The sequence below is a fragment of the Ovis canadensis genome, chromosome 16 (assembly GCF_042477335.2).
Source record: "Ovis canadensis isolate MfBH-ARS-UI-01 breed Bighorn chromosome 16, ARS-UI_OviCan_v2, whole genome shotgun sequence".
Taxonomy (NCBI): Eukaryota; Metazoa; Chordata; class Mammalia; order Artiodactyla; family Bovidae; genus Ovis; species Ovis canadensis.
Genome location: NC_091260.1, coordinates 44,095,620 through 44,122,269, shown reverse-complemented (window position 1 = coordinate 44,122,269; position 26,650 = coordinate 44,095,620). Strand labels below are relative to the sequence as shown.

The window sequence follows — 26,650 nt, the reverse complement described above, 5'->3', positions numbered from 1 at the left end:
GACAGAGGAGCCTGGCAGGCCGCAGTCCATGGGGTCACAGAGTTGGACATGACTAAGCACAAGCCTCACCAATCGGGTTTTGGGGAGAGGAACGGACTGGGGTGCAACAGGAAGCACTTGTTGATGCTCAGAAGGATTGTGAGATCAGGAGAAATTTTTGGTGTCCAAAATTTGCCATAAAAATCCCAAAAGAGCACGAATTCGTTGCAGTTAGTGGCATAGGATGGAGGTAGAGCAGTGTCTTGTGGTTGTTCTGGGAATCCTAAGTTTTACCAAAGCTGTTGTTCTCTCTTCCTAGTGGTTTTGACAACTGCCCCTGCCCCCCGCCATTAAATAAAGAGCTGTCTCAGCTGCCATAACTACCTTGACTATGTTCACTGCTGGCCAACCATCCTTAGCATTTGTTTGTGAAATCCTTTTAAATCCATTTTGTACTAAATTGGTGGTTTGAACATCAGCTCAGATGAACGAAACCATCTCTTCCTGATCCACAGAAAAGAGGCCTGAAACTTCCTCTAACGAGGGAGTTTGTTCTCTTGTGGCTTAGCTGGTAAAGAATCCACCTGCAATGCGGGAGACCTGGGTTTGATCCCTGGGTTGGGAAGATCCCCTGGAGAAGGGAGAGGCTACCCACTCCAGTATTCTGGCCTAGAGAATTCCATGGACAGTCCTTGGAGTCACAAAGAGTCAGATACAACTGAGTGACTTTCACTTCCTAAGTTTTTGACAGAAAGGTATTTTTTAAAAAATTTAATTCCAGTTCTTTCATTTGCATTTGAAGACCATTTTCTTTCTTTCTATTACATGAAAATGGGGAATATTTGGTCAACTTGGTTTTATTTGGTCTGCTTGAAAATCAGTTTTGCCTTTTTTTCTAGCCAGTTGATCTTTTTTCACTTAGTGTGGGTTATTTTCTAAGTTGTTAGGTATTTTATGTTTCTCTTGAACCTTATCCAAGTGCCCTGTGATCCTTTTAAGCTGAAACTCCCTAACTAAATCTAGTTATTTAGTTATATTATGGGATCTAGTCAGTGGTGGGAGATAGAGTGCCTTTTACTGATATTTGAAAACAACCCTGCATTAATTTTGAATGTTGACTTGAAATCACCACAGTTGAAATACAAATTGGCATTGACTTTGAATAAAAGTCAGCTTATTAACAATAATAATTTGATACGTCAGCTGTATTACTAAGAACCTCTGTGAAGTGAAATGACCTTTCCAAACTAAAATTTTTGAGTTTAGGATGTGTTCTTTTGGAAATATTTTGTTGTGTCATTATTCAAAAATAATGACATGTTAGGGTCCCCAAATTTAATTACAGAATCCCTGCCTTGCTGGGCATGTTCTTGGTGCTTTTTAGTTCTTCCACATGCTGTTTGGGCTTCCCTGGTAGTTCAGCTGGTAAAGAATCCGCCTGCAGTTCAGGAGACCCCAGTTCAATTCCTGGGTCAGGAAGATCCCCTAGGGAAGGGATAGGCTACCCACTCCAGTATTCTTGGCCTTCCCTGGTGGCTCAGTTGGTAAAGAATCCATCTGCTATGCAGGAGACATGAGTTCAGTCCCTGGGTTGGGAAGATCCCCTGGAGAAGGAAATGGCTATTCACTCCAGTATTCCAGCTTGGAGAATTCCATGGATTATATAGTCCATGGGGTCATAAAGAGTCAGACATGACTGAGAGACTTTCACTTTTATATGATATTTAGAAGAACATCAAGTTGCAATATTCTGTCAGTATCTGTGCATATCAAACAGTGCATTAAAATCGTAATAAGCTATAATTTCAATTTAAGTTCTTCTTGGCTGAGATTTGGCTGTATAATCTTGGTAACATATATATTTTAGCTATTATAAGGAACTGTTAGCTGGGAGAAAAGGAAACATGGACTGTGCCCACTTAACCAGGTGCCCATTCGGCAGAGGATCCAGGTGTTCTGTGTCTAAGAACTAGTTATTATTGATTGATTTCAATGAAGTAGCTCTCAGAGAACATGCTGAAAGCCTTTACTGATTTTTTTTTTTCTGTTGAGCTCTCGCTCTCTTTAAGACGTAGCAAAATCCTGTTTCTCATTCTAGCTTTACTCCTTAGATTGAGTGTGTGCTGATGATTTTTTATCTGAACCAATCTTGATGCAAAATGGTGGTTTTATAATCCACTATACATTTATCAGTTGGTATTCTACCATTATCAGTTCAGTTCAGTTGCTCAGTCGTGTCCAACTCTTTGTGACCTCATGAATCACAGCATGCCAGGCCTCCCTGTCCATCACCAACTCCCGGAGTTTACTCAACTCATGTCCATCGAGTCGGTGATGCCATCCAGCCATCTCATCCTCTGTCGTCCCCTTCTCCTCCTGCCTCCAATCCCTCCCAGCATCAGGGTCTTTTCCAATGAGTAAACTCTTTGCATGACGTGGCCCAAGTATTGGAGTTTCAGCTTCAACATCAGTCCTTCCAATGAACACCCAGGACTGATCTCCTTTAGGATGGACTGGTTGGATCTCCTTGCAGTCCGAGGGATTCTCAAGAGTCTTCTCCACCACCACAGTTCAAAAGTATCAATTCTTTGGCACTCAGCGTTCTTCACAGTCCAACTCTCACATCCATACATGACCACTGGAAAAACCATAGCCTTAACTAGACAGACCTTTGTTGGCAAAGGTCTGCTTTTGAATATGCTATCTAGATTGGTCATAACTTTCCTTCCAAGGAGTAAGCATCTTTTAATTTCATGGCTGCAGTCACCATCTGCAGTGATTTTGGAGCCCCCCAAAATAAAGTCTGACACTGTTTCCACTGTTTCCCTATCTATTTCCTATGAATTGATGGGACCAGATGCCATGATCTTAGTTTTCTGAATGTTGAGCTTTAAGCCATTATGAAGCTCGCTCAGTTGTGTCCGACTCTTTGCGACCCCATGGACGGTAGCCTACCATGCTCCTCCGTCCGTGGGATTCTCCAGGCAAGAATGCTTGAGTGGACGGCCATTTCCTTCTCCAGGAGCTCTTCCCAACCCAGGGATCGAACCCAGGTCTCCCACATTGCAGGCAGACACTTTACCATCTGAGCCAGGGAAGCTCATTATAGGGGAGAGTAAGCCATTTAAGCCATTATAGGGGAGAGTATTCCCTCCTTCCATTTCTTTCTTTCATTAGTGACCTAATCTGTTATCAGTCTTTTTTTAAAAATAAGTTTCTGATAGCTTTATTTTATGATTTTTTAGCCGTGCTGAGAGGCATGTGCGATCCTGGCTCCCAACCAGGGATTGAACCCGTGCCTTCTGCAGTGGAAGTGCAGAGTCTTGACCACTGGACCGCCAGGGAGATCCTGGTTATCAGTCTTGACTCCTGAGTTGCCTTTTCCCCCAGAGGGTTATAGTCCATTACTAACCTTATTTATTTTGATGTTCAAATTACTTTCTTATTTTTATACACCTTAATGTCATGCATGACACATCCATGTCCCTCTCTTATGTGCATTTATTTTGCTTTGTGCTCTGCCTTCTTTCTCAGTTTTTGTGAGGATTAAACAAATTGAATCTTCCCTCTTTTATGAAATTTAAATTCTTTATTCCATATAAGTGAGCTTTACCTTTTCTGAGTCTGTTATTATCTTTTTTTCTTTCTGCTTCTGTTATTACTTGTGAACTTAAGGGATTATTCATCCCTTTCCATCATTGAAGAAAGGTTTAGAAGTCCTGAATTGAAGACTGTGATGCTTGTTTACAAAATCAGTCACCTCTGAAACTTCATTCATATGTCTTTTCTTTTCCTACATTCATGCAATCAGAAGGCGTAGGAGTATATTTTGGTTGTTCCAATATACTACATTTTCTCCCATTTTTTATATTAATGCTTAGAATATTATTGTTAGAGTATTAAAGCGACATTTATCTTCAGATTTGAGGGTTTGTAATATAATTCCCATTTAATGAACATATACTATGGTGCCTGGAGAAATTTTTCCCAAATGTCTTATCCTACTGCCCTTGTGGAAACGTTAAAGTTGTAGAGTATACATCTCAATCCAAGAGTCTGTGTGATATTTTGGAAGTGCCAAATATAGTTTGTATTATTACATGAAGAATGTGAACATGAATTGTCGGTGTTTTGCCTCATTTCTTTTGTTTTCAGGGTGATTAAAAACTCTCATTTGAAAGAGACAGTGATACTAGGATATTAGTATCTAGCCAAAAAAAAAAAAAAAGGAGCAGTCTTAACAATCTTGTTTTTAGAGAACATTTAAAAATTTTACTCAAGTATTGAACATTTACATTTCTAAAAATGATAGAATTTGTGATTAAAGAATTTAAGCTTTATGAGATGGTGAGGTTGGGTGACCACAGTCTGGAGTAAACTAATGACTGCCTTAATTTTATTCTCACTAAAATAAAACTCACTGAAGAAAGAGATGATAAATGCCTTTTAACAGAGTCTTCAATATACACACTATTGTATATAAAATACTATCATATAAAATAGATAACTAATAAGGACTTACTTTATAGTATAGGGAACTCTACTGAATACTCTGTAATGGTCAATATGGGAAAAGAATCTGAAAAAGATGAGTATATATATAACTGATTCACTTTGCTAACCCAGATAGTAAATCAACTATACACCAGTAAAAATTTTAAAAAACCAAGTCTTGGATTATTTTTTCTATATATTTAGATTTAATTTATAAGCACTTATCTTTAAGTCAATTAAATATAGTTCAGCCAGTCAAAGTAAGTACCATCACACATACATACAAATAATAAAACATTGTCCCACAAACAGAAGGTCAAAAGTATAGCCCAAAGATTCCGCTTCTACTCCCAGAGAGAGGCTTCCATGTAGATTGAGAGCAGATGCAGGGCTGGCACTCAGGGAACCCAGAGTGGCTCAGTTCCCCCAAGGGAGTAAGCCCAGAGTGGAGTGGAGAGAATTTCCAATCTTTTCATTCCTGTGACAAAAACAATTATAGCTGAAGAGTTGTATATGCCACCATACAAAGTTCCAAAGTCCCAAAACAGCCTCAACACAGTTTGGTAGTTCCCGAAGTTACCGGCTGCTGACCTTCTTTCTTGAGTCTTAGGTTATTAATAGTCCATTCTATGCAGTTCATTCTACCTCCCACCCCTAGTAGTTTTTCAGAACCTACTTCCCAGCTGTAGAGGTGCTGGTAAATGTTTCGCACTATTGCAGGTACTTTCTGTAAGGAAACATTTTTTTTTCCTATGTCCATGCAAACATTTAAAAATTAAAAAAAAATATTATTTGAAACTTCGTGTGTTCTCAATTTTTGTCAGAGAATACTGTAATTTGGATTCTTAGAATTCCTTATTTCACCCATTTAAGCAGAGATAAATAGTATTTCTCAAACCTTTTCTGCAGGGTTTTATATAACCCTTGGCATGAGGTGGGCTTGTAATAACAGCTAGTTAGTACTCTATGGGAAAATTGAGAGAGCTGATTAGTAACTTACCAAACATCATGTAACTGGTTATCTTGAGCTAATAACAAAAATACCTCTTAAATTGCCTGACCAAACTGACTGTGTTGTATAGTAGTGGAAAGTACAGACTTTTGAAGGAGACCTGAATTTGAATCTCTGGTTACCTGTTCACTAAAAAAGTTGTCAGGTTGCATGGCACATCTTGAAGAGTCAACATTAGCCATTATGCGAAAATATATGCAAGGAACCCCTGTTATTTACATTCTTGCTCTTTCGCTCTTTTTTTAGATATAAGAATGTAGCTCTATAGCTCAGTTTATTTAACTAAGTCCTAAATTTGAATCAGGTGCTCTGAATTCTAATTTTTGATGGAGATGATTAAAGATGACTTAGGGATAGAATGAAATAATATGTAAGAAATTTATAAATTATATCACAGTATAAAAACATGAAGTGTTAATTTATCTTAAATGAAGTTAATTTTTTTCCACTGTAAAGCTGTTATTCTCATAGAAAATGTGGATAACATAGTTGGATAACTTTCTCTTTGAAAGTAGGCCTTTAACTTATGTGCACGACAGTGTTTTTCATGGCAAATGTTTAATTCCAGGCTGACTTCAGAAAGATTAAAAAAAATCAGAAAATATCATGAGAGAACATAATACTTACTGAATGTAAGGTGGTATTATTTATTAATGTTGTTGGGAGTTCATTGGACTTAAAACATATATGGAAGAGTCAGGTTCTAAAGCTACACTTATTTTCTTGAGAGCAGTTATAGTTTGTATATACGGAGATCCTTAATCTCCAGCCTTACTCTTTGTAGACTAATGGTATATCTGGACTGATTCTATTCCTTCTTGCAGAGATCAGATAGTACCAGGAGAAGCAGAGGTGCCAAGAACAGAGTGTGCAGGTCTGGAGGTAATCCTGGGGTCCCTGTACATTTTGGCCCATCAAATAAGGCCAGCTGTTCATTTGTTTCCTGTCTAGGTTTGGAATTCACCCAGTTGCAGGCCGGATGCCTGGTCAGCTTAATGTGTTGCTGGCTGAGGCTGGGGTGCCTTATGATATTGTGTTGGAAATGGACGAGATCAATCATGATTTCCCAGGTAAGTGATGGGGTACTAGTGAAATTCAAGTGTTCTTAATATGAATAGAGCAATGCCAGTCTGAGGATATAAATTGTGGGATTACTGCACACTTGCTCCCAGAGGAAGAGTAACCTGCTCCTAGTAAGTAAGCAGTTGAAATTAAATCAACGAAAGATGATACTGAAAAATAGTGAGACAGGATCTGGGAGCACCATGAGTAGTCATTTCGCTGCAAGGAGATCTGAAGGACGGTGGAAATCTTGGTGGAGTGGAGTGCCTTGCAGAGGCTTTAGGGACAGACCTGGTTTTGGAATCCAGATCCTAACTCTGGTTTGCTCGTGCCCTTGAACTTGGTGTTCAACTTCAGGCTTCTTATTTATAAAATTGTTTCCATTGATGACTTAGGATCTGATTCTTGCCAGCGTCTTGAGATTTTACTGGTTTTCAGTTGCACCAATTCATGGTCAGTCAGTACTTTCCTGTTTTCTTTGAAGTACTGGGACTTCACAAATAAGGGGCTGGACTTGGTGGTTTTCACTGGCTAGATGTGGAATGCTAATGACATTTGACCCAAAATCATGTTTGTTAGAATTAAACCAGTTCCCTCTGGCAAGTGTCCACTGTAAACTTAAAAAAAATACTGTTTATTAGAGAAAAATAAAGAAATTATGTGTATGTCTAGATTCACATGGCATTTTTGGCAAAGTTCTAAGGTAATTTAAATTACGGTTCTTAAAGAGAGAATTTAGGCCATTTTAATTTTATGTCCCCTTTTTAGATTTCGCTGTTGCTAAATTATGTGTGAAACTTGGCAGTTCCAAGAATTATGGACACAGCTTTAATACAGTACAGACTCTCAGACCATATTCTTTTAGATGTCAGATTGCATATTAAGTGGTCATTTTGAAAGTTGAAAATGGAATGCATATCTTTAATGTTACTGGCAAGATCATTTTGAGATAATAGCTGTAAAGTCAGATTGGGCTTTCCTGGTGGCTCAGTGGTAGAGTCCAACTGCATTGCATGAGATGCAGGTTCGATTCCTGTGTTAGGAAGATGCTGTGGAGAAGGAAGTGGCATCTCGCTCCAGTATTCTTGCCTGGAGAACCCATGGACAGAGGAGCCTGGTGGGCTATAGTCTGTGGGGTCGCAGAGTCAGGCACAACTTAGCAACTGAACAAAAGCAACAACAAAAGTCAGATTGGGTAGATCCATGGAGGGGAGGGAAAGCATAATAATACAAGCTGCAGTCAGGGTGCTCAGGTTCAGATTCAGGACCTATTGCTTTTAAGCTGTGTGATGCTGGCTAAGTTACTGAACCTCTCTGATAAAGCTCTTTGTACAGTGCCTGGCACAAGTGTTCATCCTATAGCTATTAGCTTATTATAACAACTATTACATTGTTTTTAAAAAGTCAGATCACCATCATTTGCCTGCAGTGACCACTGTGATATTTTTATTTTCTATTGTAGACACTGATTTGGTCCTTGTAATTGGAGCTAATGACACTGTTAATTCAGCGGCTCAAGAAGACCCCAACTCCATCATTGCAGGCATGCCAGTCCTTGAAGTCTGGAAATCAAAGCAGGTAAAGTTTCAGACTTGCATTTCATTCTAAGGATTAAAGGTCTCTTAAGATATGCACACAGAACTTTTCGTGGGTCACTTGATGAGAAATGATGATGCCTTTTAGGAGGCTTAGGAGTTTAAGAGGAGATTTAGGGTCCAACTCTCTAGATCCAGCTTCTGTCTGTTCTGTGGTCACCAGAGAAACTGAGTGAATGCCCTGAAGGCCTCCTCAGTTAGAACTGCTGCTGCTGCTGCTGCTAAGTCGCTTCAGTTGTGTCCGACTCTGTGCGACCCCATAGACGGCAGCCGACTAGGCTCCTCCATCCATGGGATTTTCCAGACAAGCGTACTGGAGTGGGGTACCATTGCCTTCTCCGCAATTAGAACTAGAGGGGATTATATGGGTGGATTAACGCAATCTGTAACCACAACTGAAAAAGGATCTGTGAGCTTTGGGGATGAGGCTGGCTGAATTCCAGGCCGAGTCCAGTGAAGCAGATGGCTTCCCTCTGGGACAGTGAGTTAATATCATCACCTTCACATATGAAGATGAGCACATATTTTCATTTAATTTTTTTGAAAGGGTTGGGCTTCCCTTGTCACTCAGCTGGTAAAGAATCTGCCTGTAATATGGGAGACCGGGGTTCGATCCCTGGGTTGGGAATATCCCCAGGAGGAGGGAAAGGCTACCCACTCCAGAATTCTGGCCTGGAGAATTCCATGGACTGTATAGTCCGTGGGGTTACAAAGAGTCGGACATGACTGAGTGACTTTCACTTCACTTGTACATTATGGAGTGTCCAGAAGAAAGGTGATTTAGAAATCCAAACAGTAACATGGCATAGGGAAGCAAGCCCTGCTCCCAGCACATTACTTCTGAAAAGGCTAACTGCTAGATTGTAGGGAAATCTAGCCCTTATAATTTTGCTCTGTCCCAACTGTGGGCAACTCTTTTCACCACTCTCAACTCATATCTGGATTTTAAGAATCATTATGACAGATATATTTCCTTTAAATTTGTCTCTCTTTATTGTAAAAATGTGGAGTTGTAAACATAGTATCTGTGGTGGGTGAGTAGATGGGACATGCACTTGTTCATATGTATTTAAACAATTACTGCATCAATCATCAGTACTTTGAGAGTTTGCACAGTACCTTACTGTATTAATGGTATAGGGGACATGAATACATTTGCTCTGCTTCCATTTTTGAGTAGCCTCTGTGTCCTAGAAGAACGTAGAAAGGCATTTTATTTCCTGAAGAATTAACTTGGTATTCAACAGGATAGTGACATCTATAATCTGTGTAATTGTAAATGTCTAGAACACATCTTTGGCACCCCACTTCAGTACTCTTGCCTGAAAAATCCCATGGACGGAGGAGCCTGGTGGGGTGCAGTCCATGGGGTCGCTAAGGGTTGGACACGACTGAGCGACTTCACTTTCATGCATTGGAGAAGGAAATGGCAACCCACTCCAGTGATCTTGCCTGGAGAATCCCAGGGACGGGAGAGCCTGGTGGGCTGCCGTCTATGGGGTCGCACAGAGTCGGGCACGACTGAAGTGACTTAGCAGTAGCAGCAGCAGAATACATCAGTGTTAGAGAGACTTGCCTCTTCATTTTTCTTTGTGGAAGCATTCTGTTAGTCATTAGCTCTGTTCTGGGGCACACTGGATTACTCTTTGGGCTCTTGTCTTACATCTTTCTTGTCCAATATTCTTTACTTTAAATCAATGGGCTAAGAATCATACCATTTTCCCACTCAACTACTTTTATCTTAGGATTGGTAGTAGAAATTTATGCACTAAATTTGTTGTCTTTAGCCCATTCAGAGAAAGATAGTTATTATTATTTTTATTTTTATTGGAAAATGTTATACATTGTCTTTATAGACAAAGACACTGGGGGGAAAAATCACTTATCACTCAGAGATACACTGTTGTTAACAGGACCTTTTCTCTAGTGGATGTAAGAGTATGGGCATATTTGAAGAATTCAAGTTAATACAAGGTAAACATGCAGGTTCAGGATGGGGAACACGTGTATACCTGTGGCGGATTCATGTTGATGTATGGCAAAACCAATACAATATTGTAAAGTAATTTACCTCCAATTAAAAATAAATAAATTTATGTTTAAAAAAATAAAAATACTCCTTGTGTATTTTAAAAGTCTTTGTAGTAAAGAATCAGTAGTGGTACATGCTTTGTTCAAAGTTAGGGCAGGACAAAGTTTGTGTGTCTGACACGTCCTGGCCAGGTCTGTTAAATATACTCTCTCACCTAATCTTTGGTTCTTAGGTCATTGTTATGAAGAGGTCCCTAGGTGTTGGCTATGCTGCAGTGGACAATCCAATCTTCTACAAACCTAACACAGCCATGCTTCTAGGCGATGCCAAGAAGACGTGTGATGCTCTGCAGGCGAAAGTTAGAGAATCCTACCAGAAGTAAAATATAAAGATCAAACCACCTCTTCACTTGTGGGAACAGGCAAATAAATTATTGACATATACAGCTGATACACATCTGTAGCAAAACTCTTGGAAGAAAAGGAAGACTCTGAAGAAACAAAGCAAATAAACGGAAAATTTTCAAGAGCTGCGATCCATCAATTTTAAAAAAGGATTGATAATTCCAAATGTCTTTCTGTACATATTTTTTGTTATGAATTCCAAAAGTATTTTACAAAAGGAGAAAAAAGTCTCATTTTAGGTATAATCCATTTAGATTTTCCTCAATAGTCAACAATATTTTAAGAAATTAAGTCTATGATTTTTGGGACTTACATTATACATGGATTTGAAAAAATCTGACACAGTGTAAACATTACAGCCACCTGCATTTATTTTTTTTTTTCACCAAATGTGACTAATTTGAAACTTTTATCAACTCTTGAGCTATCTTCTTAACCATTTAACCATAATCTGAATTAAGCATGTCAAATTGGTTTCAGTTTTTCAAACTGTACTTTAAAGTCTGTATTCAAGGGTATATTTTCTCACTTCTATTTTAATACATTAAAGGACTAGATAATCTTTCAGAGATGCTGGAAGCAAATCATTTGCTTTGTATGTTTCATTAGAACACCAATGAAACATGTAACTTGAAATCAGTATTAGCTGTATTTTTTAAACCCCATTTCCAGTTGGAGATCTCTTTTAATTTCAGTTTATATGTGTAGTACTGTATTAAGTGCACTTGAATGAAATTCTACTATTTGCCTAATAAAATGAGTTCATGTTTGCATAGTGATGTAGCAGTTGTCTCTGGTGACTAAAGGCTAAAATCAAATAATTCTGCCTGTTGTTAACATCTGAGGAGGGAATTGCTATCATGAAATAGATGAGATTAACTTGTTTTACCTGTTTGGAAGAATGACTTTTTTCCTAAATCATTGTGTATTTGAAGGTGTTATGTAAATGATAACATTTGAGAGAAATGGTGGCATTTTTCTAGCTACCTCTTTGTTTAAGCACCAGTAAAGATTCTGCCTTTTTAGCACCAGTAAAGATTGTCCTTTTGCAGTAAACGTGTAATTTTCTTTGTGTCTTTGCTAGTGTGCTAAAAGTTCTATACAGGTTGAATGTGTGGTGAATATTCAGAATACCTATTTCTCTGTGTAATTAACTTGGCATCAAGTTTCTTTCTTTCTGCTTGTTTTTGGCTGTGCTGGGTCTTCACTGCTGCGTGGGCTTTATGCTAGTTGTGGAGGGTGCTGGCTGCTCTCCAGTTGCGGTGTGCAGCCTTCCCATTGTGGTGGCTTCTCTTGTTGCGTTGACCATGGGCTCTAGGAGACCCAGGCTTCAGCAGGCTTCTGTATCATGTGGGCCCAGTAGTTGCAGCTCCCGGGCTCTGGAGCACAGGCTCAACAGTTGTACCACACGGGCTTAGTTACTCCACAGCATGTGGGATCTTCCCGGACCAGGGATCTAACCCGTGTCTCCTGTATTTTTACCACTGAGCCACTAGGGAAGTCCCAGCATTGTTTCTTGAGACAGTTATTAACATGTAAACACTATCTGTAAATCGTAAAAAGAAATAACTGGTGTGAAAGTTTTTACTATAATGCTCTTGTTTATTGAATTTACAACTCGTAATAATTGTTGGTTTGGGCATCAGTTTCTGTTTTGCTGTGCCTGAGATTAAGATCTGCATGTGTGTGCATGTGTTTAAATCAGGAAAGACTCCTTTTTAATTTTTAAATGGTAAATGCAATTTGTTAATGGATCTCAGATCATTTGTAACTTCATGAGTGATTTATACCAAGAAAGTTCTATTTGAAGAAAGTAAACAGTATCTTGATTCATTCCATTTCCTTTTCTCAAAGTAGTTGTAGGTATATCTGGTTTTTTTTTTGGGGGGGGGAATAATTTCTTCATTCTATTTAAACTAAAATAATTATACTTGGATTTATTATTTCCATCATTTATAGCAAATATTTTTCTATATTTTTAAGATTTAGGATGATCTCATTTCTTTGATACTTGCTAATCATTCAGTTGTGTTAATTGAAAATTCATGTTCTGGTTGATTTTATTTTACTTTATTGTTTAAGGGATTTTTGAATCTATATATATATATATAAAATTCCTTAAAGTAATACTCTAAAAGATTATTGAGCCTGGATCATTACTATAGTGAGGTCTAAGATCAACAAAATAATTTTCATTCCTCTTATTTTACTATTCCTCCCTTTCTGATAAGTCATACAACTGGTAAATATGACTTATTTTTTTCTGTATTGATCTATTGTTCAGTATGTCTTTTTGATATTCAACTAGAAATAATTTTTAAAAATCCATTATATCCTACAATCTGTTACCAAAGAAAAAAAAGAAGCAGTGAAGTGGTAATGTTGACTTGTGCTTTTAGTCTTATTAACCATCCTTTAGTTTTCTTAGGTTTGTCTCAATTTGGGAGTTTGTGTTAAAGTTACTAATCTAGCTAAAGCATGTTATATAAGTAAATGTATACATTTTTTAATATATTCTATCTGTATATCTATTTATCTAACTTTGAACAATTTTCTAGTACATAAATCTTTTTATCATTTTATATACTCTTCTTTCTATGGTTGGAATAGAGAGATTAAGAGAGGGGACTGATCTCTTCAGGAGGCTTTCAGTTTTTCTGAGCCAGTGGGTATCAGTTAAGTATTTGGTAATGGATCTGGAAGCTGAGGCTTGGTCTTTCTGAGTCCTTTTAAGTCATGACCCTGATTTTTAGATTTTACTCTCTTCTTATCCAACACAAATATGGGATATATTATGTTATTATGTATCAGTCAGCTTTAGGGTTTAGTTCAACTTATCTGGTCCCAAAGCCTTATTTTGTATAATAACTTATAACCCATATGTTTATATGACTTAGAGGCAAATTTTCTAGTCCCCAAAGGCATAAGTCTTGTGAATTAAAGCATTTTAGCCCTGGAAAGTTGGACAGCTCTTTTGTGTAGATAAGGGAGAATAGTTCAGATGGCTAATTTATAGCTCTTGCCAGTTTTTGAAAGTCTTTGCCAACAAATAGTACTGGGGCAGAATGGTTAAAAAGGAAAAAACCCAAACTCCAAACTTCAATCCAGTGGCAGTAACTTGAATAACCGGGTTGCTCTTTAGCTTCTCAAGGGAAAGAAGACTTAGGTTAATTAACAAAGAGAAAAAAAGAAAAAACTTTTCTAAGTGAAACTTAAAATGTTGATTTACTAAGGCAGCAGAAATAGTAACATTTGAATTTCAAAACACTCAAGATTGCTGTTCTTAAACTCTTATCTCTTAGACATTTATGTAGTGGGCTGAGGAATTGAACTGTTTTCTCTACTATAATACTTAAGTAATTACAGATATTTAACATGGTATATACTGTAATTGTGGACGGAAATATTTTGGATGCTGGTAAAATAGTGATATAGATGATACAGTAATTAGAATGACCAATATTTGAAGCTCTTACATATAATAAGATAATGGTAGGAAAAAAAAGTTAGATCATAGTAGATAATTCATTTGGGGAAAAAGTGGAAAACCATATTGGATAGATAGAGAAAGGTCAGTTTATGAAGAACTTTAAAAGTGAGGTATATTACATCTCAGTCATGTTGATTGTCAAAGCATAAGACTGCCTTATTCAATATGAATTATTTGTACTTCATATTTTTGCCAACCTTGAACTCTGCTTTTCAGTTCTTTCCAAAAGCCTATTTGTGAAAATTAATACCAATGGAAAGATTGCTTAAAGGATATGGAGTCCAGTTTGCCCCTTGATATTTCAAATTTCAAAGACCAACCAGACCTTCTGAGAACTGGGTGCTTGGGCTGCATTGTCTGGGTTATTGTGAGTAACAAAATCATGAAGATGCTGGAATGGAGAGGGTGCCCATGAGATGGGGTGATGTGTGTGGGAGAATCCGTGTGGCAGCAATGGAATGGCAGGGGCTAGAAGTGGTTGTCATGGATTTTGAGAAGGATTGAGAAGGGGATGTGGATTTGGGGTATGCAGGTAACACCTGGAGTGATGGTGGCTAGTTCTTTCCCACCACAATGGAGAGAAGGGAAAAAGGAAGTGAGAACTCAGCCAAGGGATCAAGTTCCGTTCAGTTCAGTTGCTCAGTCGTGTCCGACTCTTTGCGACCCCATGGACTGCAGCATGCCAGGCCTCCCTGTCCATCACCAACTCCTGGAGTTTACTCAAATTCCTATCTATCGAGTTGGTGATGCCATCCAACCATCTCATCCTCTGTCATCCCCCTGCCTTCAATCTTTCCCAGCACCAGGGTCTTTTCAAATGAGTCAGTTCTTCACATCAGGTGGCCAAAGTATTGGAGTTTCAGCTTCAACATCAGTCCTGCCAATGAACATTCAGGACTGACCTCCTTTAGGATGGACTGGTTGGATCTCCTTGCAGTCCAAGGGACTCTCAAGATTCTTCTCCAACACCATAGTTCAAAAGCCTCAATTCTTCGGTGCTCAGCTTTCTTTATAGTTCACTCACATCCATACATGACTATTCGAAAAACCGTAGCCTTGACTAGACAGACCTTTGTTGGCAAAGTAATGTCTCTGCTTTTTAATATGCTATCTAGGTTGCTCATAACTTTCCTTCCAAGGAGTAAGTGTCTTTTAATTTCATGGCTGAAGTCACCATTTGCAGTGATTTTGGAGGCCCCCCAAATAAAGTCTGCCACTATTTCCACTGTTCCCCATCTATTTGCATGAAGTGATGGGGCTGGATACCATGATCCATGGCATCTGAATGTTGAGCGTTAAGCAATTTTTTCACTCTCCTCTTTCACTTTCATCAAGAGGCTCTTTAGTTTTTCTTCACTTTCTGCCATAAGGGTGGTGTCATCTGCGTATCTAAGGTTATTGATATTTCTCCTAGCAATCGTGATTTCAGCTTGTGCTTCATCCAGCCCAGCATTTCTCATGATGCATAGAAGTTAAATAAGCAGGGTGACAATATGACATACTCCTTTTCCTACTTGGAACCAGTCTCTTGTTCCATGTCTAGTTCTAACTGTTGCTTCCTGACCTGCATACAAGTTTCTCAAGAGCTAGGTCAGGTGGTCTGGTATACCCACCTCTTTGAGAATTTTCCAGTTTTTGTGATCCACACAGTCAAAGACTGGCATAGTCAATAAAGCAGAAACAGATGTTTTTCTGGAACTCTATTGCTTTTTCGATGATCCAGCGGATGTTGGCAATGTGATCTCTGGTTCCTCTGCCTTTTCTAAAACCAGCTTGAACATCTGGAAGTTCATGGTTCACGTACTGCTGAAGCCTGGCTTGGAGAATTTTGAGCATTACTTTACTAGCATGTGAGATGAGCGCAATTGTGCGGTAGTTTGAGCATTCTTTGGCATTGCCTTTCTTTGGAATTGGAATGAAAACTGACCTTTTCCAGTCCTGTGGCCACTGCTGAGATTTCCAAATTTGCTGGCGTATTGAGTGTAGCGCTTTCACAGCATCATCTTTTAGGATTTGAAATAGCTCAACTGGAATTCCATCACCTCCAATAGCTTTGTTTGTAGTGATGCTTCCTAAGGCCCACTTGACTTCCTGTTCCAGGATGTCTGGCTCTAGGTGAGTGATCATACCATCATGATTATCTGGGTCGTGAAGATCTTTTTTGTATAGTTCTTCTGTGTATTCTTGCCACCTCTTCTTAATATCTTCTGCTTCTGTTAGGTCCAGACCATTTTTGTCCTTTATTGAGCCCATCTTTGCATGAAACATTCCCTTGGTATCTCTAATTTTCTTGAGCTCTCTAGTCTTTCCCATTCTGTTGTTTTCCTCTTATATCTTTGCACTGACCACTGAGGAAGACTTTCTTATCTCTCCTTGCTATTCTTTGGAACTCTGCATTCAAGTGGGTTTATCTTTCCTTTTCTCGTTTGCCTTTCGCTTTTCTTTTCACGGCTATTTGTAAGGCCTCCTCAGACAGCCATTTTGCTTTTTTGCATTTCTTTTCTTGGGGATGGTCTTGATCCCTGTCTCCTGTACAATGTCACGAACCTCTGTCCATAGTTCATCAGGCACTTGGTCTATCAAATCTAGTCCCTTAAATCTATTTTCTTACTTCTACTGTATAATCGTAAGGGATTTGATTTAGGTCCTACCTGAATGGTCTAGTGGTTTTCCCTACTCTCTCAATTTAAGTCTGAACTTGGCAATGAAGAGTTCATGATCTGAGCCACAGTCAGCTCCTGGTCTTGTTTTTGCTGACTGTATAGAGCTGCTTCATCTTTGGCTGCAAAGAACGTAATCAATCTGATTTTGGTGTTCACCATTGTTGACCAAGGGATCAAGAGTGCTCCTATTTCCTCCGGTGTAAAGATGGAATAGGAGGATCTCATAACTTTTTCTCATTCTCCTTCCTGTGGCATTTGGGAAAATGAAAAACAGCAGCCATGTGATCTGATGTAGGGGATAGTAAAAACCCATGGAATGAATCATTTATGAATTGAAATAAGGCCAATTTTCCCCACCCTACTACTTTGTTTTTGGTTTACAATAGAAAAAGCAGCACTGGGAAACTTCTACAACAAGGTGTAGGACTAGATTTAGCCTGTGGATTTTGATTTAAACCAGTCCTTTCCTGGAACTGATTTTCCAAATGCCAGTGGGTTGCTATCAGTCAGCCTTGGTTTTTTTCTTCCTTCTTTCCCCCAGTTAGGGAGTGCACTTTCTGAAGAAGTGCAATACAGTGGCTAAACCCGTGTCTTGCGCTGGTTAATTCTATTCAGACCATGCGATTCCAGTCCTCGCTGCACACACACGGTTAGAACTGAAAGGTTACATCTAAATCTCTCCAGAGAAATGCGAGAAAGTGTGACTAAATAAATAACTCCTTTGTATTATGTCTGCTGGAGAGATGGTTTTTTTCCCCAGAGGGATGAGACAGTGTCATGACTTTAGAATGTTTTGTCACCACTCTCCCAAGTTTACTGGAACATTATGCTTCAGAAGTCACGCCTTCTAGAAGGCCTTTTAAAACTTTCAGGGCTTTACTGATTCATGGAAAATTTTGTTCTTGAAAATTATGGTTAGCTCTGTGGTTTTGTCCCACTGGGATATATATGGGCATGACGACTTAGGCATACTTCAGGTCCACACCCTTGTGTCTGACTGGGGCTAACTGGTTCATTAGTGTTGGGTGTAAGTCTAGTAACTTGGAAACATGGTCTCATAAAGATTGGAATCATTATTGTAAATGAGAGCATAGCAAAAAATCTTATGAGCTTACTGTATGCATAATAATTTGAGTACCTATACTGGCTCTGATCTTTGCTGTTGTGCCGCTCGGGCTTCCCAGGTGGTGCTAGTGGTAAAGAAACCTCTTGCCAATGCGGGAGATGCAAGAGGCACGGATTCGATCCCTGGATTGGGGAGATTCCCTGGAGCTGGAAATGGCAACCCACTCCAGTATTCTCGCCTGGAAAATTCTATTGACATAGGAACCTGGAGTGCTATAGCCCATGGGGTCGCAAAGAGGTGGGCGTGACCAAGCACATGCACACCCGCACCCATGAACACGGACACTCAGAGTGCATCTCACCCCAAATACTGTGTGTGTAAGTGGCGCCAAAGGTGGAGTTTAATGATGAACCCGGTTAAACAGTTTTTAGTGGTGTGACTATAAAAGATGTTACTGTTTTCTGCATAATAAATCACTTTGGTCATGCCTCATTTTTGGAGTGTATCGCTTTTCAGTACATTAAGCACAAAGCCATTTTAATAAATATTTTACCGGGCAGGACAGAAGGAGGGCAGTTTATCTTATACACTATTTAATTATTAAAGATAGAGTTAAAATCTCAGCCAGAAGAAGCCAGCTTCTTACAGGAAGAAATGTGAAACAACTGCCTGCTGTCTTTATATGGCATTGCAAAAGTTGCTGGTTATCCAGTCAGGGTTTGTCTTGCCACTCATTCTCTCTCTTTGCCTCATACACAAACACCTAAGTCCCGAGGATGCTTCCTGCTCAGGAGCAGGAGAAAGGAACTTTTGGAGCAGGTGCTTCAGTTTTCCAGGCTTTGCTTTCCAGGATCACACCTGCTGAAACTCCTTGCCTGCTTTGGCCTCTGACACATTTCCACCTGACAACCAGTCAGGCCAAAGCTTTTTTCTGTGAATTTTTGTCTCCTAGGTAAAAAACTTGAGATGTGCCAAAATATGACTATTTTTCCATGAATGAACTGAATTCCTCAGACCTCCCATTTTTGCTGGAATTGGAAATGACCCTTAATTCAGGGCATTTCCTTCTCCTACCCCTGGGGGCACTGCTTCCTTCTGAAGCAAGGTGGGTTGGAGGCAAGGTGAATTATGTAACCTCAAAGATTGAGAGGGATGAGTCAGATCCTTGGTGTCCATCTGTCCAGTCTGGAATGCTCTGAAATACACATTGTTCTACCAAGTCCTGGTTTCTAACATCTTTGCTGATTGGCATCATGTACTAAATGAAATAAAAGAAGTTACAAGATTATTTAAAGCAATATGGAATGGGGAGGAAGAAACGCACAAGTGAAAGATAAGATAATCTCAATATATCTTGGCAAATTTCTCCTATTCCTACAATTTATATTTGGGGTGAACCTCTGAAAACAAAATACAATTTATATTTGGGGATAAACTTTTTTCTCCTTTGTGTGAAAATGGAATATTAGTGTTATTCCTACAAAGAATGTAGTAGGTGCCCTATTGTTTAAATAATTTGAAATGGAATTGATCCAGATGCTTCTAGCAAAAGAGTTTTAAGGAGTCATTTAATTTTGCTCCTGTGAATACCTGAATTGCTTCAGAAATATGTATTATTAAAAATTTAAAGACATGGAATTGTTTTGGGGAAGGTTTTTTTCCTCCCCTATGTGGAATATAAAGTGCATTATCTCTAATTTCTGTTAGTTTATTAACAGTGCTTTGGTGTTAAATCTATAGTCAAAAGTTTAATAGAAAGATTCATTCATAGTTGGAGCACCTCTCAAACAAAGCAAGGTCAAATCACACCTCCTTTGATAATTATTATCTTTTTTAAGGACACAAATTAGTGTTTCTAGCCCAACTAATTTTTTTGTACCAATGAAATTTTTTTAAAATAGTAATTTCTGTGTATGTTGTTAACTGTAATTTTCAGCTGGAGAAATTGGAGAATAGGGCATCACAATCTTCCCATAATTACCCTGCGGCAGATAGAGCAGCAAGAACTTTATCTTCTACCATTTAGCTGTATTTTTTCTTAAATCATGAGTACCTGGTTGTTTGAATAAATGTCATGGTTCCTATTTTATGCATAAGCTTTTTGCTCCTCTGGAATAATAGTTCCCACCCCCCCGCCCCCCCATGGAATTGTAGGAAATTGAGCAAAACAAAGAAGACATTAAATCATAAGATATTAAATCATGGCTATTTAAAACTGCCTTGATTTAGTATTTTCATGCTACCACTTGCAATAGACTACAAGATAGGACATGGGGCAATAGGGAAGTGCTTAGCATAAAAGATGTTCCTGAAGTACCTGGGATGAGAGGAGCTTGCCAAAGTGGAGCAGAGGCTGAGAAGAGTACAGTGGCCACTGCTGAGCATAGGAGACCACTCACTCACACGATAGGGGGAGGAAACCCCTCTGTGAATAGAGAGAGACCCAAGGAGCATTTCATGAGATGAGAGAAAGTCAACTAACAGTGGTTCTTGTTGATTCTAAATATGGAGGCAGGGGATGTCAAAGGAGAGAAGAATCAGAGCTCGTTGGCATGAGGTTTTTGGAAGGGATGGTGGAGTAAAAAGTTGCAATTCAAAGCAAAAAAAACCATAAAATGGGCTAATGATAGGAGTAATGACATTTTCTAGATTATAAGATGATGTGAGAAATTGCTTATATTTGAAATGTCCTGAATTCTGTTTCCTCTAGCATTGACTTAGTTTGGTCTCTTTTGTCTGTAAAATAGGTACTCATGTGGCAATGGAAAGCATAACCATTTATCATTTATTGTGCACTTTGTGCTGTGCCAGGTAACAGATACACATGACATGATCCCTTGCCGTGAAGTCTGAGATGCATAGAGGAGCACAGTTTGGTGTAAATGTAAAATTAAAGGATTTGCAAGTTATGGAGGGAGCTTAGAGAAGAGAAGGACTATTGTTGCCTGAGGAAGAGTGGGAAGTTCTGGGGAGCATTTGCAGAGAAGTATTCTGGAAGATAAATCAGAGATGACTAGGCACACAGGAAGGAGCAGGTATTTAAAATGGAGGAGAAAGTATATGAACATTAACTGGATCAAGAGAATTCAAAGGAAGTAATTCTCTTCAAATGTGGAACACAATATAGCTTTTTAATTAATAGCTATCAGTGTTTTATATAAAACTTGTGCTAGAGGACTGTTATCTTCCAGGTTACCGTGAAGAAGAGACTTCAGGTCATGATTTGAAACAGTCATTTTTTTTTTTTTTACTCCTTTCCAGTAGTCATTTGTCAATTTTGATACTGACTTGCCTCCCTTTCCTTATGCTGCTGTCAAGCAAAAGTAAAATAAAAATAATATTCCCAAGATTTTTCACAATATGTTCCTTATATAAATCATTGAAGGTATGATGATCAAAATATCTCATTTAATGACTGCAACCATTTCTCCTAACATATTAAAATTAGGTGATACATTTCACCACCTTTTAGAAACAGATTGAGTGATAGATTCAATGATTCTTCTAATAAATGATTCCTTTTTCTAGAGGACATGATACACCACCAAGGGAGATTTAAAACACTTGTAACATCTATCTTCTTTGTGTCAGAGTGCAGATGTGTGGGGATGATGTTTGAACGTTTGAAGAAAGGTATTTTTTAGTGATGCTTTGGTGATAGTATATGCTCATATCCAGAGAAAGACTGACTCCACTTTTAGAAATTCAAAGAGCACTCATTTTTGCATGTGGAGATCAATCCTTTGGCTCTTTGACTCCACTTTGGGCAGTGGGCATTAACAAGTGACATGCAGACAGTCTTGATAAATGCCTGTGCACTAGGGTTTCATCTTTTGGAAAGTTCCTACTTGGGAGCCTGTTGCCATGTTATAAAGAAGCTGGGCTGAGTCATGAGGGGCAGCTTGAGAGATGGACCTTGCCAGCATGCCTAACAAACAGATTTCTGTGAAATAACAGATTGTTGTTTGGGGTGGTTGTTATACAGCAATGGACGACTGAAACAAGCTATGACAAAGCATTAATAGCAAACTTGACTTCTTTTTCCCCCCTTAAACTATGGATTAACTTAGTTCTATTATTTTTTAATCCCTTCCTTAGATTCCTTCTTTTTTTTCTTTCATGTCTTTTTTATATGAATATGCTTTGTTGCAGGAAACACCAGTGCCTTCTAAGGCACCGATGCCTTCTAAGTTTGCTTGGGGTGCCATAACAAAGTATCACAGAGTAGACGACTTAAATCATAGAATCTATTTACTCAAAATTCTGAAGACTAGAAGTCCAAGATCAAGCAAGGTGTCAGAAATGTTGTTTCCTTCACAGGCCTCCCTGCTTGGCATGTATATGATTGTCTTTCCCTATTTCTTCACATAGTTTTCCGTCTGTCCATTTTTAGATTCCTTCTTATTTCTTCCTGCTATCTCCACTTCCCCTTTTCCTGTAGAAGCACGGATGGTCATTTTTCTAGGCAGTGAGAGCTGGGAGACACTTGGAACCCCTGCTCACCCTGGAATATCTTCCTTATCAGTCTGTCCTGGTACTTGAATCTTTAACATTATTTAAATAATGATTTTTTCCCTTAAGCTAAGAATTTCCATCTCCAATGATGAGCATGCAGCTATCCCTGGACACACAGCATTTATTCTCTGTCATTCACCATTGAGTCAGGATTAGTTTGTTAGTTTGTTCTCCAAGGAAATGGCTGAGAGGGACTGCTTACTGGCCCTGGCTTGCCAGAGGACCTTGCCCACATGCTTACTTTTGCTTACTCTTGTTTTGCTCCTCCCCTGTTTTGCCATCTAGTTAACTATGACTCTTCTGCTGGCTTTTGAATCCATTAATTCTTTTTTTTTTTGAAAGCTCTTTTATTTTTTTAAATATAAATTTATTTATTTTCATTGGAGGCTAATTACTTTACAGTACTGTATTGGTTTTGCCATAAATCGACATGAATCCGCCATGAGTGTACACGTGTTCCCCATCCTGAACCCCCCTCCCACCTCCCTCCCCATACTTAGGGAAGTGTCCCTGAACCCCTAATTATAGGAACAGCCAAGAGAAGCTACCCCACATCCAAGGTAAAGAGCAGTGGCTGGGCTTTGCTGGAGCAGCCGTGAAGAGATACCCCATGTACAGGTAAGAGAAACCCAAGTAAGATGGTGGGTGCTGAGAGAGGGCATCAGAGGGCAGACAGACTGAAACCACAATCACAGACAACTAGCCAGTCTGATCACATGGACCACAGCCTTGTCTAACTCATGAAATTAAGCCATGCCTGTGGGGCCATCCAAGATGGATGGGTCATGGTGGAGAGGTCTAACAGAATGTGGTCCACTGGAGAAGGGAATGGCAAACCACTTCAGTATTCTTTCCTTGAGAACTCCATGAACAGAACGAAAAGGCAAAAAGATAGGACAGTGAAAGATGAACTCCCCAGGTCGGTAAGTGCCCAATATGCTACTGGAGATCAGTGGAGAAATAACTCCAAAGAGAATGAAGGGATAGAGTCAAAGCAAAAACAACACCCAGGCGTGGATGTGACTGGTGATAGAAGCAAGGTCCGATTCTGTAAAGAGCAATATTGCATAGGAACCTGGAACGTTAGGTCCATGAATCAAGGCAAATTGGAAGTGGCCAAACAGGAGATGGCAAAAGTGAACATTGACATTTTAGGAATCAGTGAACTAAAATGGATGGATTGGGTGAATTTAACTCAGATGACCATTATATCTACTACTGTGGGCAAAAATCCCTTAGAAGAGATGGAGTAGCCATCATGGTCAACAAAAGATTCCAAAATGCAGTACTTGGATGCAATCTCAAAAACAACAGAATGATCTCTGTTCATTTACAAGGCAAACCATTCAATATCACAGTAATCCAAGTCTATACCCTGACCAGTAATGCTGAAGAAGCTGAAGTTGAAAGATTCTATGAAGACCTACCTACAAGACCTTTTAGAACTAACACCCCAAAAAAGATATCCTTTTCATTATAGGAGACTGGAATGCAAAAGTAGAAAGTCAAGAAACACGTGGAGTAATAGGCAAATTTGGCCTTGGAATGTGGAATGAAGCAGGGCAAAGGCTAATAGAGTTTTGCCAAGAGAATGCACTGGTCATAGCAAACACCCTCTTCCAACAACACAAGAGAAGACTCTACACATGGACATCACCAGCTGGTCAACACTGAAATTAGATTGATTATATTCTTTGCAGCCAAAGATAAAGAAGCTATACAGTCAGCAAAACCAAGACCAGAAGCTGACTGTGGCTCAGAAAATGAACTCCTTATTGCCAAGTTCAGACTTAAATTGAAGAAAGTAGGGAAAACCACTAGACCATTCAGGTAGGACCTAAATCACATCCCTTATGATTATATAGTGTAAGTGAGAAATAGATTTAAGGGACTAGATCTGATAGACAGTGTGCTTGATGAACTATGGACAGAGGTTTGTGACATTGTACAGGAGACAGGGATCAAGACCACCCCAAGAAAAAGAAATACAAAAAGGCAAAATGGTTGTCTGAGGGGGCCTTTCAAATAACTGTGAATAGAAGAGAAGTGAAAATGAAAGGAGAAAGGAAAGATATACCCACTTGAATGCAGAGTTCCAAAGAATAGCAAGGAGAGATAAGAAAGCCTTCCCCTGTGATCAATGTAAAGAAATAGAGAAAAACAATAGAATGGAAAAGACTAGAGATCTCTTCAAGAAAATTAGAGATACCAAGGGAACATTTCATGCAAAGACGGGCTCGATAAAGGACAGAAATGGTATGGACCTAACAGAAGCAGAAGATATTAAGAAGAGGTGGCAAAAATACACAGAAGAACTGTATAAAAATGATCTTCATGTCCTGGATAATCATGATGGTGTGACCACTCACCTAGAGCCAGACATCCTGGAATGTGAAGTCAAGTGAGCCTTAGGAAGCATCACTACGAACAAAGCTAGTGGAGGTGATGGAATTCCAGTTGAGCTGTTTCAAATCTTGAAAGATGATGCTGTGAAAGTGCTACACTCAATATGCCAGCAAATTTGGAAAACTCAGCTGTGTCCACAGGACTAGAAAAGGTCAGTTTTCATTCCAATTCCAAAGCAATGCCAAAGAATGCTCAAACTACCACACAGTTGCACTCATCTCACATGCTAGTAAAGTAATGCTCAAAATTCTCCAATCCAGGCTTCAGCAATACGTGAACTGTGAACTTCCAGATGTTCAAGCTGGTTTTAGAAAAGGCAGAGGAACCAGATATCAAATTGCCAACATCCTCTGGATCATCGAAAAAGCAAGAGAGTTCCAGAAAAACATCTGTTTCTGCTTTATTGACTATGCCAAAGCCTTTGACTATGTGGATCACAATAAACTGGACAATTCTGAAACAGATGGGAATACCAGACCACCTGACCTGCCTCTTGAGAAACTTGTATGCAGATCAGGAAGCAACAGTTGGAACTGGACATGGAACAACAGACTGGATCCAAATAGGAAAAGGAGTACATCAAGGCTGTATATTGTCACCCTGCTTAATTTAACTTATATGCAGGCACCCCACTCCAGTATTCCTGCCTGGAAAATCCCATGGGCAGAGGAGCCTTGCGGGCTGCAGTCCATAGCGTCGCATAGAGTTGGACACGACTGAGCAACTTCACTTTCACTTTTCACTTTCATGCATTGCAGAAGGAAATGGCAACCCACTCCAGCGTTCTTGCCTGGAGAATCCCAGGGACGGGGGATCCTGGTAGGCTGCCATCTCTGCGGTCACACAGATTCAGACACAACTGAAGTGACTTAGAAGCAGCAGCAGCAGCAGGGTACATCATGAGAAATGCTGGGCTGGATGAAGCACAAGCTTGAATCAAGATTGCCGGGAGAAATATCAATAACCCCAGATATGCAGATGTTACCACCCTTATGACAGAAAGTGAAGAGGAACTAAAAAGCCTCTTGAGGAAAGTAAAATAGGAGAGTGAAAAAATTGGCTTCAAGCTCAACATTCAGAAACTAAGATCATGGCTCCTGGTCCTGTCACTTCATGCAAATAGATGGGGAAACAGTGGAAATAGTGGCGGACTTTAGTTTTTTTGGGGGGCTCCAAAATCACTGCAGATGGTGACTGCAGCCATGAAATTAAAAGATGCTTACTCCTTGGAAGGAAAGTTATGACCAACCTAGACAGCATATTAAATAGCAGAGACATTACTTTGCCAACAAAGGTCTGTCTAGTCAAGCCTATGGTTTTTCCAGTAGTCATGTATGGATATGAGAGTTGGACTATAAAGAAAGCTGAGTGCTGCAGTATTGATGCTTTTGAACTGTGGTGTTGGAGAAGTGTTTTGAGAGTCCCTTGGACTGCAAGGAGATCCAACCAGTCCATCCTAAAGCAGATCAGTCCTGGGTGTTCATTGGAAGGACTGATGTTGAAGCTGAAACTCCAGTAGTTTGGCCAACTGATGCAAAGAGCTGATTCATTTGAAAAGACCCTGATGCTGGGAAAGATTGAAGGCAGGAGGAGAAGGGGATGACAGAGGATGAGATGGCTGGATGGCATCACTGACTCAATGGACATGAGTTTGGGTAAACTCCAGGAGAGGGACAGGGAGGCCTGGCGTGCTGCAGTTCTTGGGATTGCAAAGAGTTGGACACGACAGCAACTGAACTAAACTACCCTGAATAGAACCAAACATCTCAGCTCCAGAGATATTTCAATTCAACTTTCCTATATGTAATTATGCTTATATTGCCTAGAATTGTAAGCTCCAAAAGAAGAAATTTTGTCTCTTTTTGCCCACAATATTTAGCATATATTCTGACTTCTGGAACATACTCAAAACATATTTCTTAAATGAATGAA

The 26,650-nt window shown here is 39.4% G+C and overlaps 1 protein-coding gene across 9 annotated transcripts in view; it reads left to right on the top strand.

Moving 5' to 3' along the window:
• NNT (nicotinamide nucleotide transhydrogenase) overlaps positions 1-11,634 on the top strand; it is a 93,613-nt gene extending 81,979 nt beyond the window's left edge. For all 9 annotated transcript variants that reach the window (XM_069556407.1, XM_069556409.1, XM_069556403.1 and 6 more), the window contains 3 exons: positions 6,437-6,555; positions 8,010-8,125; positions 10,407-11,634. In XM_069556407.1, coding sequence (XP_069412508.1) covers positions 6,437-6,555; positions 8,010-8,125; positions 10,407-10,556 — 385 coding nt within the window. In that variant the 3' untranslated portion in view covers positions 10,557-11,634. The remainder of the gene's footprint in view (positions 1-6,436; positions 6,556-8,009; positions 8,126-10,406) is intronic.
• The last annotated feature ends 15,016 nt before the right edge of the window (positions 11,635-26,650 follow it).